The sequence below is a fragment of the Mercenaria mercenaria genome, chromosome 15, assembly GCF_021730395.1.
Source record: "Mercenaria mercenaria strain notata chromosome 15, MADL_Memer_1, whole genome shotgun sequence".
NCBI lineage: Eukaryota > Metazoa > Mollusca > Bivalvia > Venerida > Veneridae > Mercenaria > Mercenaria mercenaria.
Window position 1 is genome coordinate 72,552,558 of NC_069375.1, and position 21,433 is coordinate 72,573,990.

Consider the following 21,433-nt stretch of genomic DNA (forward strand, 5'->3'; position numbering starts at 1 on the left):
AAGCATTTCGTAAGCATAAGCTCGTAAGGTTGTAAATTATAGAAGACTCTTATTTACTTGATGTTACATTCCTGCTTTTGCGGCACAACCTTATTTAGCACGCTTTTTCCCGGTTTTCTATTAGCTCTCAGCAGCCAATCCAATGAAACGTTCAAAAATATTACGAACGGACGATAAGTAACTTTTTGTGACATCTTTTGGTTGTATATGTATATTAAATTTACCTGATAGTGCAAAATCTACGATTTTAGATATATTGTACCTGGCGGATTATCTCTGTATTGTTATTTAGCAAGTATGCAATAATAATTGTATGCAATAATGCTATCATGTTCTCGCCCAGACACACGAGTCAAAGGATAAACAACAAACTCTGCAGGTTTTTGACCTAAAACGTTCAATCTCTTCATACCAAAGACAAAATGTCAGAAACGAACCATCAAAGGGACTAGAGTCCAAAGTTTGACTAAAATGGTCTTCCTTTCTTGAAGTTTTGTTATATCATGAACATTTGAACATAAGCTTTTGTTTCTAAGCTATCATAAAATGCGAAATCAAGCTAGCTTAGAATATTGAAAATTATTTTTAGCACTACAGAGGCACTATTGTCTGTTCGATTTATGTGACACTCTATCAGAATAATTGTCTTCATGTCTAAATCTATTTCAGTATTGTGTTATCCTTGATTGAAAACTTGGTCACTTTGGCAACTCAGTCGGAAAATTATGTAGCCATCTGTAGACATTGTAGCTTACATCAGACACTGTTTGAGGGCAGACGAATTGACAGACAATTCCAACTCTGCATTCCAAACGTAACATAACATTAGTTGATTATGTTGACATGATCATCCTCAAGATTACGAGGTACAGTGCACCCTACTCTTCTCCTTAATTTGCAAATCTCTAAACACTTTATTTCAAATTAAAGTGTTATCGAAGTTTTATAATCTTTAGATACTTATTCAATATAGGAAAAAAGTCCAGGTAAGACGTCACTAATAATTAGGTTTTGTTTAAGGGCAACTTTCTTAAGATTCTTATAAAGCAAAGTTTCGCAAAATTTCCTAAACTAAATAAGACAAAATTAAACATATGTAAATTCTTTTATAAGCATTCAGTATTTTAAAAAGGACAGTTCTTAAGGCATTTTCAATGTTGTTATATTTTCTTTTCCTTCTTAGGTATCGTGGATTCCGTTCGAAAGATGTGTAACAGAGTTCCGCTTAACCCGGTGCTTGTGGGGACGGGGGCTTATGATTTGTTTTACTTTTACAAGATATATAATTGCAATTAAGAAAACGCTGTTGGCCGGCCCCATTGACTCCAATTATTTTATATGCCCTTCACCTAGTTAGGAAACCAAAAATACATATACAGTCAAACCTGTCTACAAAGACCACCTTGGGAGGGCCAAAATGTGGTCTTTACTGGTCTTTATTCATAGGTTAAAATACACTGTTAATGTAAAAATGGGAAACAAAACATGTGGTCTTTAGAGCCAGGTGGTCTCTGTTCAGAGGTGGTCTTTAACACAGGTTTGACTGTACTGTAAATTCAAATACCTATTAATAGCAAAAATTTCAACTAAGATATTTGTTAAGTGTTGTGATTATTACAAGAACACGTGCGCAGAATGCACGGTGTGCATGAAATGTCAATAGTTATACAATTCTGCTTAGAATGAGTTATATAGCCGCTATGAGCAAAAATAAGGCTTCCTGGAGTTTGTTTCGAAATGTGTTAATGTTAATACTGATACACCCAGCCTAATTTGAAGAACATAAACAAAGATATTTGTAGATCAAAGTGGACGGGGTACCAAGTGTACTTTATGTAAACCGTGGAACTCAGACGACACGTGAACCTGAAGACTTAAAGGAATGAACGGACATAGCTTAAAACAATACGTATAGTGTTTGCTGTCATACATATATTTATTAATGTCCTGCATAGTAACTTTTGTTTCGAACATTTCCATTTCTTTAAAGGAGATATGTATATCTTTAAACAATCCCCTGTGCTTCTTCATTGAATATCTACGTCATCAAGTATATATAAATAGAATTTGCACCCAGTTACGCATTAATTGCGAAGGAGTGTCGTTAACTAGCAAGTGTTTTATCACTTCTCAAATATTCTGGATATTTAAATATTAAATTCATTGAATTTTATTTGTTACTTTTGCAGAAATATAATGAATTCAAACATGATCATTTAGGTTATAAAAAAATGTGTTATCACTAGGGAAGTCGTTCAAATGAATGAACTCGGAAGACATTATTCAAACAAACATTTAAAAAAAATGGTTTGGAATAATTGGAATGGTGGCCAGATGTGTAATTAAACTGGAATTAACAAACATAACTAAGGTAACTTCTGTTGCTCTAATATCAATCGGATTTACATGTACATGTCCATTTCATGTTTGACTGATATTTGATTCATAAAATGTTTTATTGTGAGCGTATACTATAAAACATTATCATTATTATAATTATTATTATTATACCACATTTATATAGCACTCTTTTCATGCACGTGTACACGTTCAAAAGTGCTTCACAGAAAAATTGCAAAAATACTAACAAATACGCATACAAAAATAATGCATTCCACATTAACACAATTCATAAATGTAAAACGTATAGATTAAACAAGATAAACATACATACATATTTAAAAGTATTTAGGTTACCTTAGGATAAAATAATGTTCTACGCAGTTTTATGAAGAAGAAGAAAAAAAGCATCAATGTATCGGTCAGTTAACAAAATATTGTACAAAGAAGTGGGTTTTTAGCAAGCTTTTTAAAGCGTGTCTTGTAATCTTAGGTTTCTGACCGGTTTATACACTTCTATCATATCCCTAATATAGGTAGTGGACTGATTGTGTAAAGCCTTATAAGTGTGGGTCAGAACCTTGTACTGCACCCTGTATTTTACTGGCAACCAATGGAGTTCCTTTTGAACCGGTGTTATATGATTGCGACGGGGCGTCTTGGTGATGACGCGAGCTGCCGTGTTCTGGACATGTTACAACTTGTTAAGTGTGCTGTTTGGAATACCACTTTACAAGGCATTACAGTGTCTAACCGTGAAGTAACCAGGCTGTTAATAAGGGTCTATGTGGCATCACTGGTAAGATACCGTCTGGTGTGACCTATTCTGCGAAGTTGTGCATATCCAGCCCGGCACACAGAGTTGACTTGTTGTTCCATATCCATATTGTTGTCAAGTTCTGCACCAAGATTCCTAACACATTTTGTGGATTTTATCACAGAGTCACCGACCTTAATAGAAACGTCATCAATGTACTTGGAGTTACGCTTTGATGTGAATAGCATTACCTCCGTTTTATCAGCATTGAGTTTCAGCATGTTGCAATGCATCCATGAGACAATTTCAGCCGGACAGCTCTCAATGCGGCGCAAAGCATCACTTCTAACAACAGCCTCTATCGGCTTAAAGGATAGGTATAATTGAGAGTCATCGGCATAGAAATGGTGTAGATGTCCATGACGTCTGCAATGGCACCCACGGGTTTAGTGTACATGATATAGTTCTTTGGACCAAGCGCTGATCCCTGGGGCACACTGTATTTCATCAAGATAGGCGTCGACAACTCACCATCAACGCACATAGTTTGATAGCGGTCACTAAGATATGATGCCATCCATGCAATTGCTTTGTCTGTGACTCCAAAATGATGTTCGAGTCGGTGTAACAGCGTTTGGTGGTCAGTCGTGTCGAAAGCTGCAGACAGATCGAGTAGCACGAGGACTGTTACAGAATTTTGGTCGAGGGATGTGAGGATGTCATTCTGTACCTTTATTAAAGCCAACTCAGTTAAATGAAACTTTTTGTAAGCAGACTGCAGTCCCGCATGTAGCTTATTTTCACTCAAGTGCCGCTCAAGACGCGCATCTACTACCTTTTCTAAGAGTTTTGAAATGAAAGGGAGGTTAGACACAGGTCTGTAGTTTTTGAGAATGTTTGGTTCAAGACCTGGTTTCTTATGCAGGGGTCTTATCCTAGCACTTTTAAACTCTTTTGGTACATAACCTAATTCCATTGATGTATTTATGATGTTAAAATAATTTAGTCGGTTTATATTCATACTAAACATAGTGAATATCAATATTTTTGCTCATTTTGGTTCAAGCGAATTTTAGATAGGTTATTGTAAAAATATCTTAATGCAAAATACTTGTCCCGGTAAGAAATTTTTGAAACTTAATGCTACTTTACCTATTATTTCAACATAGCATATTCAGCCATTCCTACAGTGTTAACTTTCTTTTTTTAAATAAACATTTTAAACCATAATTAACAATGTGTGCAATTCAGATTTCAATGTAATTCCAGTTTTGAAACTCTTGTCTAATTTACCCGGTCAAAAATTACCCTCACCCCTGATGTCGGACCGAATGTCACATCGCTTTGAGCGTTAGCCCCTCAATCGAGTGGTCATAGGTTTGGTGTCCGGTGCAGTCTCTATCCGTGGGTAAAACTTTCCAATGGGACAGTTGTGAGTTACTGTGTTTGAAAAAATATACTGTCGACAAAAACTGGTGTAAAACCCCAAAACAATCATTATTCCTGGCTAATTCTGACTTTTAAGTTGGTCTAAATATGAACAGTCAAAACGACAGGAAGTTAACCTGACACAATAAAAATGTACGGACATAAAATGAGTAAGTTATTGCACTTATGCCTTTGATAACTATTGTGTTGGGTTTATGCCATTTCTCACCAACTTCCAATTATGTCACGGCGGTCTGCTCACACACCCTGTCTTTATAGATTCTAATCAGCAAGAAATTTACAACTTTCCTACTTAGTGGAGCCCTGCAGGTAATATGGCTCGAACTATCATCTCCGGATTCCGGGGAAAATTGTACTTAATTATTTATGATAAAGTTTAAATGGTCTTAAAGAAAATATAAATTAAACAAAATAATGAAATTAATATATATTTGATAATGCAACAAGCTGTAAAGTATAGGCTGCTAATAAATCCTACCACCACACAATGTGAACTTTGTTGAAAAGTGCGGGGAAAAAGACGTAACGTTTTAACTGTGCTTAAAAGTTATCCCGAGACAAGATATTGTTACTTTCAATGTTGTTACAACGTTTCTGGAGACATGATATTGCTACCTTAAACACAGGAAAGTCTATGGAGACATGAAATTATCATTTTAATGTTATTTCTTTAAACATAGAAATACCGTTCCAGACAGTGTCCGGAGACATGCTAGCTTTACTTTGAATATTGAAATTGTGTTACAGGAACATTTAAAGGGGCGTGATATTGTTACTTTAAACATAGAAATACCGTTCCAGACAGTGTCCGGAGACATGCTAGCTTTACTTTGAATACTGAAATTGTGTTACAGGAACATTTAAAGGGGCGTGATATTGTTACTTTAAACATAGAAATACCGTTCCAGACAGTGTCCGGAGACATGCTAGCTTTACTTTGAATATTGAAATTGTGTTACAGGAACATTTAAAGGGGCGTGATATTGTTACTTTAAACATAGAAATACCGTTCCAGACAGTGTCCGGAGACATGCTAGCTTTACTTTGAATATTGAAATTGTGTTACAGGAACATTTAAAGGGGCGTGATATTGTTACTTTAAACATAGAAATACCGTTCCAGACAGTGTCCGGAGACATGCTAGCTTTACTTTGAATATTGAAATTGTGTTACAGGAACATTTAAAGGGGCGTGATATTGTTACTTTAAACATAGAAATACCGTTCCAGACAGTGTCCGGAGACATGCTAGCTTTACTTTGAATATTGAAATTGTGTTACAGGAACATTTAAAGGGGCGTGATATTGTTACTTTAAACATAGAAATACCATTCCAGACAGTGTCCGGAGACATGCTAGCTTTACTTTGAATATTGAAATTGTGTTACAGGAACATTTAAAGGGGCGTGATATTGTTACTTTAAACATAGAAATACCGTTCCAGACAGTGTCCGGAGACATGCTAGCTTTACTTTGAATATTGAAATTGTGTTACAGGAACATTTAAAGGGGCGTGATATTGTTACTTTAAAAATAGAAATACCGTTCCAGACAGTGTCCGGAGACATGCTAGCTTTACTTTGAATATTGAAATTGTGTTACAGGAACATTTAAAGGGGCGTGATATTGTTACTTTAAACATAGAAATACCGTTCCAGACAGTGTCCGGAGACATGCTAGCTTTACTTTGAATATTGAAATTGTGTTACAGGAACATTTAAAGGGGCGTGATATTGTTACTTTAAACATAGAAATACCGTTCCAGACAGTGTCCGGAGACATGCTAGCTTTACTTTGAATATTGAAATTGTTTTACAGGAACATTTAAAGGGGCGTGATACTGTTACTTTAAACATAGAAATACCGTTCCAGACAGTGTCCGGAGACATGCTAGCTTTACTTTGAATATTGAAATTGTGTTACAGGAACATTTAAAGGGGCGTGATATTGTTACTTTAAACATAGAAATACCGTTCCAGACAGTGTCCGGAGACATGCTAGCTTTACTTTGAATATTGAAATTGTGTTACAGGAACATTTAAAGGGGCGTGATATTGTTACTTTAAACATAGAAATACCGTTCCAGACAGTGTCCGGAGACATGCTAGCTTTACTTTGAATATTGAAATTGTGTTACAGGAACATTTAAAGGGGCGTGATATTGTTACTTTAAACATAGAAATACCGTTCCAGACAGTGTCCGGAGACATGCTAGCTTTACTTTGAATATTGAAATTGTGTTACAGGAACATTTAAAGGGGCGTGATATTGTTACTTTAAACATAGAAATACCGTTCCAGACAGTGTCCGGAGACATGCTAGCTTTACTTTGAATATTGAAATTGTGTTACAGGAACATTTAAAGGGGCGTGATATTGTTACTTTAAACATAGAAATACCGTTCCAGACAGTGTCCGGAGACATGCTAGCTTTACTTTGAATATTGAAATTGTGTTACAGGAACATTTAAAGGGGCGTGATATTGTTACTTTAAACATAGAAATACCGTTCCAGACAGTGTCCGGAGACATGCTAGCTTTACTTTGAATATTGAAATTGTGTTACAGGAACATTTAAAGGGGCGTGATATTGTTACTTTAAACATAGAAATACCGTTCCAGACAGTGTCCGGAGACATGCTAGCTTTACTTTGAATATTGAAATTGTGTTACAGGAACATTTAAAGGGGCGTGATATTGTTACTTTAAACATAGAAATACCGTTCCAGACAGTGTCCGGAGACATGCTAGCTTTACTTTGAATATTGAAATTGTGTTACAGGAACATTTAAAGGGGCGTGATATTGTTACTTTAAACATAGAAATACCGTTCCAGACAGTGTCCGGAGACATGCTAGCTTTACTTTGAATATTGAAATTGTGTTACAGGAACATTTAAAGGGGCGTGATATTGTTACTTTAAACATAGAAATACCGTTCCAGAAACGTATCCGTAGACATGATATTGTTACTTTTAATACCGTTTTAGACAGGTCTCAGGAGACATGATATTGTTGTTTTAAACACATAATACTGTTGCAGAAATCATATAACACTGTTCAAGAAATGTATCGGGAGACATCATATTGTAGGGATAACGCATGATTTTTTGTTGTTGTTGTTGTTGTTTTTTTTTTTTGTTTTTTTTTCGTGTTATAACATTTGCAAAATCCCGAGGGATTGGTTGGTAGATGAGAGATTTTGAAGATGTTATAACACGAAACGAAAACGCGCTAACGCTATTCTAGCATAAAATGCGTAAAAACCGGTAAATGAATTTATTATATACCTATATAAATTATGTAAAAAACCAAAAAAAACCCAATTCAATATGAACAAACAGACAAAAATTCCATATTGTACCTTTTAAATTCCGTTTTGTACCTTCCGTATTGTATGCTGCCCGACTATTTTCATTAATATGCATGACCCGACACATTATTATAAATAGCGCACATAAAAAATTCACTAAGTTTCATTTAATACCGATAAACATTGAAGATTTGGTTCAAGAACAAAACAAGAATCAAAATTGTAAAGGTAATATAATAAAAGGATCTTAATAACAGTAGCTAGATCTGGGACTTTGTATTCAGCTCTCGTGGATTTTGCAAGGTCGAATCACACTCGGCGCTTGCGCGCCTCGTGAGATCCGATATAGCAAAATCCACTCGAGCCGAATACTGCATCCCAGATCAAGCTACTGTTTAATAACTCTATTCTATTGTCCCTTAACGTAATTAAATTGTCATGAAATGCGTGGTAAAGTCTACGTTGTTTTTTTACGTTGATGTGATTTATTTTTTAACTATCCGTTTTAGGGCTGTAATACGCTTACGCTTTTCCATGGAACGCGCATATATAAAAGTGTTATAACAGCACGTGAACGCGGGAATCTTTCTGTTAACACATGTTTTCTGTCCTGTTAAAACATCGCCCGAAAGTGACAATAACAGCAGTTTTATGCTAGAATGACAGTATTTCAATGTTTAAAGTAACAATATCATGCCTCGGGGGACCTTTTTGGAACAGTATTTCTATGTTTAAAGTAAAAAGACTGTTCCAGAAACGTATTAGGAGAAACGATATTTTTAATTTTATTTTACTATTTGATCGTTTTTCCCCTATTTTTATCTAGACCAGATAATCGCCAGGTACATCAGTTACTTCCTACCTCCAAACAAATAGGTATCAAATTTTCAGACGCTTCTATTTCATTTGCTTTGTACCATTTGTTTAAACACCGAATTTACTGATGGCCGTCCTTATCTTTTAGTTGTTTTTCATGTTTTTTTTCAACATTTCTTTGAGTGATCTATCATATCAGTTTATTTACTGTACAGTGAAGTGATTTAATTAGGCTATGTATGTACTAAATGATAGCAATGTATTGTATCAAGCTTAATTTTGCAGACTTCTTACAATGGGCGAATGTATTTCCTAAGTAAGTTCTAGTTACAGCCCATCTTTAGTTTTACCGACATTGAGACAGATACTTGAAATTTATGTTATTCTTTCAACAGAATAAGCTTCAGCATTATTAAATGTCAATCTCTCGCGTCGTCACATGATACATGATAATATCATGATTATTGAATATAAATAGGCTAACTGTTACTTTGTGGATTACCTTAGTAAGTGCATTGACATTTCTTAGACTCACGGTAAACAAAGGCGATTAGATTGTAGCTACATATATAATATAACTCGTTAAAATTGCTTATAAGTACATTCTCTTTTGCTCTTCACATTTTAGAAATGAGCCGTGCCATGAGAAAACCAACATAGTGGCTTTGCGACCAGCATTGGTCCAGACCAGCCTGCTGGTCAGGATCAATTCTGTTAGTTAACAGTTTCTCTAATTGCAATAGACTTTGAAACCAAACAGCATGGATCCTCGCAGACTGGTCTGGATCCATGCTGGTCGCAAAGCTACTATGTTGGGTTTCTCATGGCACGGTTCAAATAATGCTGTGCAGCCTCAGTTGAGAAAATAACATCCGTTTATGAATATTTGCAACTGTAATTGTTTGATGTTTCAGGAAACGAATGATTTGTCTTTTTTGTAATGCGGTATAATCATTGTTATAGTTATGGCGAATGTTTACAAACAAAGCGGAGACAGTAAGAGTTGGGTTGTATTTGGAAAAAAAAAATGACGCTATTTAAAGCTACACGACCACAGTTTTGGTGACAATTATCAGCATGTTTATTATTTCCATCGTTTGTCATAGAAATGTATGTCTGCCTTGTAAGTTCGGTTGATATCGCTTTAATCAGGTCTATAAATCCACATATCGATTTATCGACCTGATAATTCCACATATATATCTCAACAAAAGGCAATAATTGTATATTGTAAAAGTGAAAAGATAACAATGAAATAACTGTATGATATTTGTATAAGTCGTGAAACCATTAAAATATAAATAAATTGACCAGCATTTCCATTAATAAATTATTGACTTTATTTTCATTTTGCAAAACATCAAAATACAGGCCTGGATCAAGGTTAAGGCCAAGAGGGCCTGTGGACTTGATTCGTGTGAAAATTACTATCATGACCATGGTAGTTCATGGTCAACCATGGTTGAAAAAGTTTACCACGGTAAAACAAGGTCAAACTGTTGATCGTCTTTTCTGACCATGGTTGACCATGGCCAATCTTAGCTAACCATGGTCGAACATGGCCGACCATGCTCCTGACTATGTTTTGACAATGGTATTTGTTGACCACGTTAAACATGGTCGGCCGTGGTGACCATGGTCAAGCATGATCATCATTTCGACTGGGCCAATTAATACCTAAATTGAAAAACAAATCAATGGTGTTTTTGCAAAATGTCAAGGCGTTAGAAAAACAAAGATTGTTAAAACATGTTAATGAGTGAAATAATCAATAAGTCACAACTAACTACTATTCTTGCATAAAAACTTTTTTCACTTGATCCGCCCATGTATTAACGGGAGAAAAAAACGTGTGCGAACAAGGCAATTCACGTGCTGTTAATACATAATTGCTTTACCAGGGACGTATCTATGTATTTCTGCGCGGACTGATATTTGATATCTGCGTCTTGTTTCTTCAACAATAAACTCTTTCGATTATAAGTTTGTATAATCTGTCATTACTGTTTTCAGTTATGTAAGATTATTACTATTAGATAATTATCAACAGGTTTCTATTTTTGATTTACATTGAATTACGGTGCAGCATAGAATTTACTTCAACAAAGCTTTTTCTTTATTTCACGTCCCTTTAAAGATGTGCTATGCTCACGTTTTACATAAATATTTCATCATTGCATATTGATCTAAATCTAGTAAATCCTCATTAAACATCTTTACCTTGGCTAAATATATAAACTAACTATACTGCAATCAGAAGTAAATGTCTGTAAAGTAACAACATTTGTTTCAAACAAACTTCCAAAGTTTTACTAGCGTGATATATTCATACTATATTTGTTTACGTACACATTAATTAGTATGTAGTATTTAAACCTAACATACTACCTTTCATACTCACAAAAATGTTTATTTTATAATTCCATAAATGATATGCGATAATTGTTCATATATTCAAATACGAAATTTGGGCATAATAGATCTTTAATATTGTATAAATGACTTTCCTTTTATTTGAAATAACATAATGCTAATAATTATGTATGTGTACGATGTAAACTTCAAAAAAAACTTCACTTTCAGCAAGAAAAACAAACAACTCTGTCAGTCATTTGAATATGATGATATATTTAATTTTAAAAAATGGCCGCCGTTTTGATGACGTCATAACGCGGTCCACTTGCAGAATTCACACTGGCGACATGGCTTATAATGAACTTCTGACATTACGGCACATATTGGTATATGTCGCCATTAATCTTTAATCCAATCGCATGGGACCCAAATTTTGGCTCTAAGCGAATACGCTAAAAGGCTTGTGGTTGAAAAATATGCAAAAAGTACTAATTTTATTACATTGTATTATAAAATATGACACATTAAATACCAGTGAATAAAATAAAAATATATAATCAAGGTACTGTAGTTCAAGTTTGGCCAAGAAATACGCGAATTTGGGGTATTTTGTGTACCGCAACCACTTTATATAATGCAAAAGAATGTATAATGGAAATATCGACAACAACCAAGAAGATATATTCTTTTTATCACATAATTATACAATATAATCTACATTTTTAACCATATAAAGCTGGATGAGGGGTATTTTCAAAGATTTAGACAGAAAAAAAGGGTAGGAAAACCTATGTATTTTAAAACCGATAATAAAAATAAACAACCCGTTATTAAATAAAAGCAACACTAATGGATGTCGAAGAACCTTTTACTTGCAAACTATTTATTTGGAAAGTAATTTATTTAGATACTCTATAGTGCAATCTAGGTCAGGTTTGGCTAACAAATTCGCCAATCCTGGGTATTTTATGTACCCCATCCACTTTTTATAATGCAAAAAAAAATGTATAATAAAAATATTTGACCAAAAATCAATGAGATATATTCTTTTTATCACGATTACAATATAATCTATATTTTTGACCATATAAAGCTGGATGAAGGTATTTAAAATATTTTAAATAGAAACAGAGGGTAGGAAAACCTAAGCATTTTACAACCGATAATTAGAATTAACATACCGTTATTTAATAAGAGCAACACAAACAGAAGTCGAAGAAACCTTAACTTGCAAATTATTCATTTGGACTATAATTTATTTAGATATTCTATAGTGCAATCTAGTTCAGGTTTGGCAAATACGTAACTGCGGGGTATTTTATGTACCCCGCCCACTTTATATAATGCGAAAAGTTAATAATTAAAATATTCATCATATTCGACCAAAATAAAGGAGATATATACTTTTTATCACGCATACAATGAAATGAATATTCTTGACAATTTAAAGATGGATGAAGGGTATTTTGATAAAAATTAGGGGTATGGTAATGATGTCTTTTACAACCGATAAATAGCATTTACAACCTGTTATTTACCATTTGATCAATACGAGCAACACTAATGAAAGGGATGGAACCATTAATTACTTGCACACTATTCATTTGAATACTCTTTTGTGCAATCTAGTTTAGGGATGGCGACAACAAGCGCAAATCCGTGGTATTTTGTGTACCCCACCCACTTTATATAAAAATGCATAATAAAAATATGCGAGCATCAATCAAGGAGAGACATATTCTTTATTTCACGTATACAATATAATCTATATTTTTACACCTTAAAGATGGATTCGGAGTATGTAAGAGATTTTAGATTAAGAACGCAAGTCAATAATTAGATTTAACAATCTGTTCATTATGACGTGATAAAATGCGAGCAACGCTACCGAAAAGTACTGAAACCTTTGAATTAAAATTAAATGTTTTACTATATCATTTGAATTATTAGTAACTTTCATAAAAATGCAAGTTTGTCAAACCCCAAAAATAGAAGTAATTGATTTGCCCAACTCACCTTGAATAATTATAGGTTATTAGCTTTGTATCGGGAAATATGCACGAGTTCTTCAGCGAAAATATTGCGCAATATTCTTCCGCTGAAGAACGAGTGCATATTTTCCGATGCAAAGATAATAACCTTTTTATTACATACTCATCTACACGTATAAATATAATGTAAATATCATAAATTTGTTACATAGCCTGAACAGGATTGACAATTCTGCACAAAATAGAAAAAATAGTGCAACAACACACGCTGAATTACGTCACGCACCCGATATGAAATTCAGGCGTCAGTGTATGGAAAAATATTGACGTTTCCGGTACCAGTATAACTTAACGGGGAATAGAAACGAGTATGTAATAAGGCAAATTATTATACTATTGGGGGGCGGGGAACGAAAAATGCACGGAAAGCGATATTGCTAGTCCGATGTTCTCTTCCAATGATTATAGCTGAATGCTGATTTATTTGGAAAATTCATGACTGCAAAACTTATCCAACTGCTGAATTAAAAGTCAAGGGCAATTAATCCTCACTAATTTTAAAACACATTTTAGAATTATTATTAAGGCGATTTGAACTAAATATGAGCCGCCCCATAAGAAAACCAACATAGTGCATTTGCGACCAGAATCGATCCAGACCAGAGTGCGCATCCATGCTGTTCGCTAACGGTTTCTCTAATTGCAACATACTTTGAAAGCGATCAGCATGGGTCCTGACCAGACTGCGCGGATGCTAGTGATCGCAAATGTATTATGTTTGTTTTCTGGATCTATGCTGGTCACAACACACTATGTTTGTTTCTCATGGTGCGGCTCTTATAACGATGCAACCTATATCTGAAGTTATATAAAATATGATGACGAAAAAAATCGTGGAAGTACAGATGAACATAGAGCTCATGTATTTGCCCTTAACGAAAGGAGACCTTAGATGTCTTCCACAAGTAGAAGATTCCTTTAGACTTCATGTTTTACGAGTGGCCTATGAGAAATCCGTTCACAAGTCTGCATAATTATGTATCGAGTTTAATATACCCGACTAAATACAACTTAGACGTCATCTATGCAGTGACCAGTTTGTATTAACAATGATGATTACTTTCAAAGCCAGACTTTGTTCTGTAAAGACACGAAAGGAAAGTGCTTAAGAGATTGTACCTGCGCTAAAGCTAATATAAAATACACTGTATCCTGCTTGTGCGATGCAATGCCTGAAAAGTGTTGCAGAATAAAACAAGTCTGTTTGACATAGAATTAGATGGATTTGATTAATAATATCCCGGTGGCATCTCTTTCTGACGGTATAAGCAAACAAACGGAGGTATTTATAGCACAAACCTTATAAATTAAAAAAAACCTGTAAAACTGTAAACAACAAAGTGTCCTACCTATATTGTTTGAATATCTTCCTGAAAACAGGTTTCCATCCTTATCAAATCAAAACAAATATGGCGGCACTCACATTAGTGTAATATGTGTATGACGTCATCACTTTCCGCCGATATGATGTAAGCTACAGTCACTGCCCAAAAATACGGCAGTACATGTTTTTTCTTCAAAGTTTAAATTTGACACATGTCCAACAGTAACTAAACACTAAATTTGTAACGTTTTATCACTTCTTTAGGTTTTTAGCAGTTTTTTTTATAAATGTGAACACAACAGAACACTATGTACAATGTAATGGCAAATGTTAATGTTACAGTTTACTCCTCTGTACCTGTGCACTTTGGACACAGGAAGGAGTCACCTCTTCTAATAACCCTGACTGGGGAACAGAATCCAAGGTGTACCCAGCCATTGCATTTATCACAGCATGCCCAAGAGACTATGGTTAGACTGATGCAATTCTTGAGCTCCTCAGGATGGAATTTTTGACAAATGCAGCACACATCAGTGTCATCTTCAGATTCAGAAGAGGAAGAGTATTCTGTCTGGGCTGCCTGAATACCAGATGTACTCGGAATGGGTTCAGTGACGGTATGTGTTTTCTTTAAGTTAGTTTTCTTTTTATCTGCTGCTACAACTCTTTCCCTGGAGCAGTTTGCTTTTTTTTCAGACTTGGTTTGGCATTACTTTTTACATGTTCTTTGATTTTTTCATAGACAATTTGTTCAGTAATAGGTTTCCCACTCACAACTTTACTTAAGGTATTTCTTACCTTTTTAACTGGAACATGTTTCAAAATTTCCCCACCTCTCTTTTCCAGGAAGAGCCTTGCATCAGTATTGCAGTCATCAACAGCCAGGGCCTGTTCTTGTTCATGGTTCTCTGTGGTATCAGGTGCTGGTCTAAAAACTGAAGCAGGTGCAAGAGCAGAATCTGGCACTACATTTGGGTTAAATGGATATACCCCACAATGTTTGAAGGCGGACTGGATGTTACTTGCAGAAAGAGAAGAAGTGTATGCCTTACAGCCAATCTTGCACACATCAAATCTGGTAATCAAACAACCTCCAGACTGTCGAAGGTGTTGATGACAGGCATGATTCCAGGCAATTTCAAAAGGCCCGTAACAACTTACGTCCAGAGGCTGTAGTAAATGGCTACAGTGAGGGGGAAGAACAAACAAAACAATACCATTCTTCTGTGCCCACTCAATCAGCCCCAAGGAAACATGACTTCTGTGACCATCATACAATACGAGCACCTTACTGCCGTCAGCCCGAGAGGGTAGATGTGGCTCTAGATGCTCTGTCATATACTTTGTGAACACTTCAGTGTTAGACCAGCCAGATTCTGATACTGTTCCAGACGTGCCAGAAGTACAGCCTTCAAGTAGACCTGGAAGCATCCTAACACCAGGAAATACGAAAAAGGGCGGCACCTGTATAAAAAATGAAAGGGAGGTGATCAATAAAACAACATGAACATTGTTTTATCATTTTATATGATATTTATAGACAGATTACCTAATTATAACCAGTCAGTTATAGATTACCTAACTATTATTAGTCAGTTATATTAAGAATTTAGTATTGCAACAACTACATTTTTTGCATCTAACAAATTGTTTGGAAAAATTATACATAATACAAAATTTAAAAAATCTATGTATATATGATTGTGTATTTCATGTATGTTAACTATAAATAACAGTATGCATTAAAAATTTGCAAATTCTTAAGTGAAATATTTTAATTAATAGTGCAACATAAAAATACGTTATGTGAAAATTTACTTGGTTTCCAACAGCATTTCCTCCACCAATCACAGTGACTGTTTTCGACTTTCCACATGTAACAGCCTGTGGTTTATAATGAGTACCTGTGACAATTTTTGGTGGCTTATGTTCAAGTGAAAGACCTTTCTCATCAATATTATAAATGCAATGTGGTTTATCTTTTAAGTTGTATTTGGTGAGAATTTTGTTTAGTTCATTGAAGTACTGGTCAATAGCCGGGCGGGTTGCACTTCTTGCTCTTGCCATCTCCAAAGATCTAGGTTTCACAACTTTAATGCTAGGCCATCGGTTCAGAAAGTTATAAAACCACTGTTTAGAAAGAGGTTTGTCTTGTTCTCTTAGGCCAAGATGCACAGCATAATCTGAGGCTAAGTTAATTGTTTCCTGCCGGGTATATCCAAAACCAATCTCAGCCATTGTAATAAGGTGCTGACTCAGAAATGCTTCCTGTTCTTGTGAGAATAGAGGAGGAGTACCAGACTTAAGGACATCTACTGATGTTTTTCCTCTTATTCTATCTTTTAATGTTGTAATTGGTATGCCAAACTGTTTGGCAACACGTTCCACAGGTAGATGGTGTTCTTTTACCATGTTATATGCATCTGTAACATCCTGAGGGGTGTAAGTAGTTCTGTACTTCCTCTTAACAGTACTTTGAAACTACAAGAAAAAATACTACCACTCATAAGAAGGTAGGTAAAAATGGATCGAATTTTTGGAAACACCCTGTACATGAAACACAAAAGTTGATGACGTCATCAATGCATATGATGTCACAATGCAGACGAGGAATGTTTTGGTTATTGAAAAAATACTTTATAATGATGAATTTTATGATTTTTTAATTGGAATTTTTGGAATTAACAAAAGAACATGTAAGAAGGTAAGTTATATATTTTTTAGAGTAGAATTACCTGTCTTATTTCCATTTTTTTATCCGGCTGTCAAAATGAACGAAACTCCTCCCCTTGTTTACAGTGCGGTCAAATCAAGCGTGAAATATCGTCTCGCGAGATTACAGAAAGCCCTAAATGCCAACCGTCAGAAAGACAAGTACGTCGGAAAGAGATGCCGAAGGGATAGTTTATAAATTGCGAAAAAGACATATTGAACTGTTGCAATCTAAAATCATATATTTAAGATTAAAACAATATAACGTAGATCTATTACTATTTACACTGGCAGTGCAAGATATATTTATACAGTACGAGATAAAATCATTTTTGTGGTGTGGCCGTAAAGTTTGAATTAATACAGGTATATCTATATACAGATCAGAAATGATAGTTACACATGATATAATAAAGTATTGTGTTAATGTCTACTTAAATTACATGTACAGATGTGACTATTTGTCGTTAGTACTGCACGAATGTGTAACTTAAATTGTGATCCTGATGGACCGCAAATAATTATATCAATTTCAAATCACTATTTTGGTCTTTAGTGCCAAACAAGTAAATGTTATTTAAAATGATATAAGTCTTTGTATAAATACTTGGTCCATGACACTTTGTTGTTCAATTCGTGAAAATACAACACATGTTTAATTCTAATGTCATGTAATAAAACACTAATTGAAGGGCTTGCCTATCAATAGTCAAAATAATGTTTAGTTTGTCATCAAGACATAAAGCAATGTACTAGGTAATTTATAAGTAATGACAAACAAGCCATTCAATAAGTTAATACTTTAGATTATCTAAGACTACTAGCATTTTCTGAGAAAAGAGGGTCATGCTGACCCTACATAGTTCACCTGTTAAACTTGGCCTAGGGATCATCAAGATAAACATTTTGACCAAATTTCATGAAGATAAGGTAACAAATATGATCTCAAGAGTGTTATCATGCTTTTGGTTTGATTTCAACGGGTGACTTAGTTTTTAATCCCATATGACCCAGTTTCAAACTTGGCATAGGAATTATCAAGACACACATTCTGACCAAATTTGATGAAGATAGCATCAGTAATGTGGCCTCTACGATGTTATCAAGCTTTTCCTTTCACTTGACCTGATAGCCTAGTTTTTTACCCAACATAATCCATTTTTTTAAAACTTGACCACAAGATTATCAAGTTTGCAAGCTTGTGTCAGATCAAAGCATAAGTTAAACCTCTTTATGTCTGAAAGATCAATCAAACCGGGTTTTGAACTGAACCGAGATCGTATTGTTACTTAAGTTGTAAATGTGGTTAAAGTCAATCGTAAAATGTCATTTCTAACGTGTTCATAATGTAACAATTAACAATTGTTGGCACTTTCTGAGTCCTAATACGGGCCGTTATTCTTGAACCTATGATTGGATCTGGTGAAGTCATCATGGAAAGCAAGATCTATTGCTGTTAAAGATATTATGCAAATTTGTTTCGAACAAAACTATGCTTGAATTGTCTGTGTGGCGACAAAAGCCAACATGGCAAAATTTGGCCCATTAAGGGACTACCACTCTAGAACGCATCATGGGATATCGCCAGTTTTCGACAGCAACCGAGATATAATGCCAATAGAATTTGTGTGAAAGCTCGGTTAAAATCAATTGCAAATGTAAATGTGGTCTCTACCCTGTTCACAAGCCAAACCAGAAAAGTTTGGCTCTCTTTCAGGGGCCATTACTCTGTAACCCATTATGGGATTTAGCTAGTTTTCAAAGGGAGATTTTATGCCAATACATGTTGCATCTCATCAGTGTTTGAATTCTTCTCCTGCTCCTACTAAACCCGTCACAATAGAAGCATTGGTAGCCTAAATACATTTTAAGGATTTGTCCTCGCTAAGGTGAGTATCTCGTTTGCAGCAGAGCTTAATGTCCTCAACCAACAATAATTATGTTCTCTAAGTCCATTTTCTTATTGAGGAGTCCTTCTGCATGCCAATGCATATCCTTGAAAGGTTTTATTGGCTTTTTTTCGTCCCTCGTCTCCTAGCTCTTATACAAGTTGTGTGCAAAGTCAATAATAAAATGTCGTCTCTATCGTATTCACAAGTAATTGTGGACGGACGTAGGGACGGACGAAGCGATCACTAAAGCTTCTCTCGTGTCACTACGTGACAGGTGGGCTTAAAGACACTGATAGAATTATCTATTTGATCTATCATGTTTGCCGGAATATAATTACTACTGTTTTTGTACAATTTGTAAAATTTCTTGAATAGTGATAAAATGAATTATTACATTAATTAGTTTTAAATTACAATCAATTATTCTTGTAATGATAATCGTATATGATTGTAAAGATTATTAAAAATGTCTCATTTTAAAAACATGGTATATTACATTCAACATAGAAGAACTACATTCCATCCATCTGTTTAGTATGCGAAAGGTAAAAACAGATGTGTACAACACCGAAGAAAGCAATTATACTTTGTTAATTTGTGAAAACTGTATGGATCGATCAATCACATTTTATACATAGTTTCAATTTTATTGTACAATGTATACGTGATAAAAAGTATATATGTCCTTGGTTGTTGGTCTAATATATTTATTATACATTTTCTTGCATTATATAACGTGGATGGGGTACATCAAATACCCCGAATTAGCGTATTTCCTAGCCAAATTTAATTAGATTGCCAAAAGTGTTTTTTAAATAAAGTACTTTCTAAACGAATAGTTTGCAAGTAAAAGTTTCATCACCTTTCATTAGTGTTGCTCTTATTTAATAACGGATTGTTAATTCTAATTCTAATTATCGGTTGTGAAATACAGAGGTTTTCCTATCCCCTTTTCTGTTTAAAATCTTTTAAATACCCCTCATCCAGATTTATATGGTCAAAACATAGATTTTATTGTATACGTGATAAATAACTATCTTCTTGGTTATTTGCCGGATATTTTTACTATACATGTTTTGCATTATATAAAGTGGGTGGGGTACATGAAATACCCCATATTAGTTTTTTTTTTCTCAGAAAAACCTGAGCTAAAGTATCTAGATGATTTTCTATTTTAACAGACTGTTTCGCAGCGGTATTAATAAATGCCTTTTAGAATTAAGTCCACTTTAAAGGTGACTTTTTCTGGCAGAAAAGTTTAGGTTGTTTTCTTTATTTTATTCTCTGGTATTTTAGGTGCCAAATCTTATAATAAAGTGTACATAAAATTAGTACATTTTGCGTTTTTTTACCCTTATAAGCCTTTTGCGTAGAAGCAATGTTGAAATACATATATTTTAACTGATTTTAGAAACATGATTCGAAGTTTTTTTAGTACAAAAATGATTTGAATCTTATAAAACTGCAAATATACAGAGTTATCTTTCCTTGATAATCTCAAATTTGGCAAGAGCTTTTGTTTAGCAGGCCCATTTTTTCTGATCCGCAAGACTTAATAATATAGAAACTGACTATAACATGACCGGACAGGTAAATCCATTTTTTCATGCATTGGCTCTCCGGCTAATAGACATTTGCGAATTAAATCTACGTGGACTGTGGACACCTAAGAAGATCGAATTTTAAAGAGGACCGTCTCAACATGATTTAAATAATTTATGTGCAGTAGGAAAACATTCCTATCATGATGGAAAGGTCTGGCTTATTATGCCACCGCACAGGATAAAATTTGGATTTGTCTGTCCGTCGGCCTGTTTGTCAGAGAAGTGTTTTGTTACACATATCGCAAAATGGATTTTATCTAGCGTCATAACACTGTCGTGAAATAATCTTTAATATTATAAGTTGCGCATCTGAGACAAAGTTGAAAAGATCATATAGTCTGATCGCGATGTATCCGTCGTCCATCGTCGTAGTCCGACATGACAAAATATAAACTGGGTTAGCTGGTATCAAAATGTAGCTCAGCAGGTAAAAATTGTCATAGAAAACTTAATATTTTGCGTCTCCATCCCTTTGTTGTTATTATACGCCCGAAGAGATGTATTTTGTTTTATCTCGCCTCCTACAAGATTCTTGCATTTCTATTGGTCAACAGACGTCACGTTGAGACAGTATATATTCCATATCCTGCTAGTACATTACAGATATGCATTTTGATTAAAAACAAAATGGCTGCCGCATCGCTAAGGTAATTAAAACAAGTCAGATCATAAGCCCAAGCTATAGATATCATTTCCGAGATTTAAAAAATATAGTGTTTACTTGCCGCTCTTAATTTTCCTATCTAATTTAGGTTTGTGAAGTGCGTGGAAATTATATAGAAGAACAGTAACTCTGTACGGCCGCGATTGACCTTGACCGTTG

The 21,433-nt window shown here is 34.6% G+C and overlaps 2 protein-coding genes across 2 annotated transcripts in view; one reads left to right on the plus strand and one right to left on the minus strand.

Moving 5' to 3' along the window:
* Positions 1-673: 673 nt before the first annotated feature.
* Positions 674-21,433, plus strand: part of LOC123558371 (uncharacterized) — a 73,869-nt gene continuing 53,109 nt past the window's right edge. The window contains exons 1-2 of the mRNA XM_053525687.1: positions 674-866; positions 1,184-2,371. The gene's annotated coding sequence lies outside the window, so the exon portion shown is untranslated. The remainder of the gene's footprint in view (positions 867-1,183; positions 2,372-21,433) is intronic.
* Positions 14,746-17,037, minus strand: LOC123533217 (uncharacterized). Its single transcript, XM_053524325.1, has 3 exons — positions 16,221-17,037; positions 15,201-15,866; positions 14,746-14,982 (listed from the first exon to the last, which is right to left on the minus strand). Exons 1-3 carry the CDS (start codon positions 16,812-16,814, stop codon positions 14,746-14,748), a joined length of 1,497 nt encoding a protein of 498 aa, XP_053380300.1. The 5' UTR covers positions 16,815-17,037.

Excerpts from the sequence above, each read along its gene's own strand:
- LOC123533217 (XM_053524325.1), bottom strand. The coding sequence starts at position 16,814 with ATGGTAAAAGAACACCATCTACCTGTGGAACGTGTTGCCAAACAGTTT. Across the intron at positions 15,867-16,220 it reads GAAATGCTGTTGGAAACCAA|GTGCCGCCCTTTTTCGTATT; the intron begins GTAAATTTTCAC and ends TTTTTTATACAG. Across the intron at positions 14,983-15,200 it reads AACATGTTCCAGTTAAAAAG|GCAGCCCAGACAGAATACTC; the intron begins GTAAGAAATACC and ends TCTGGTATTCAG.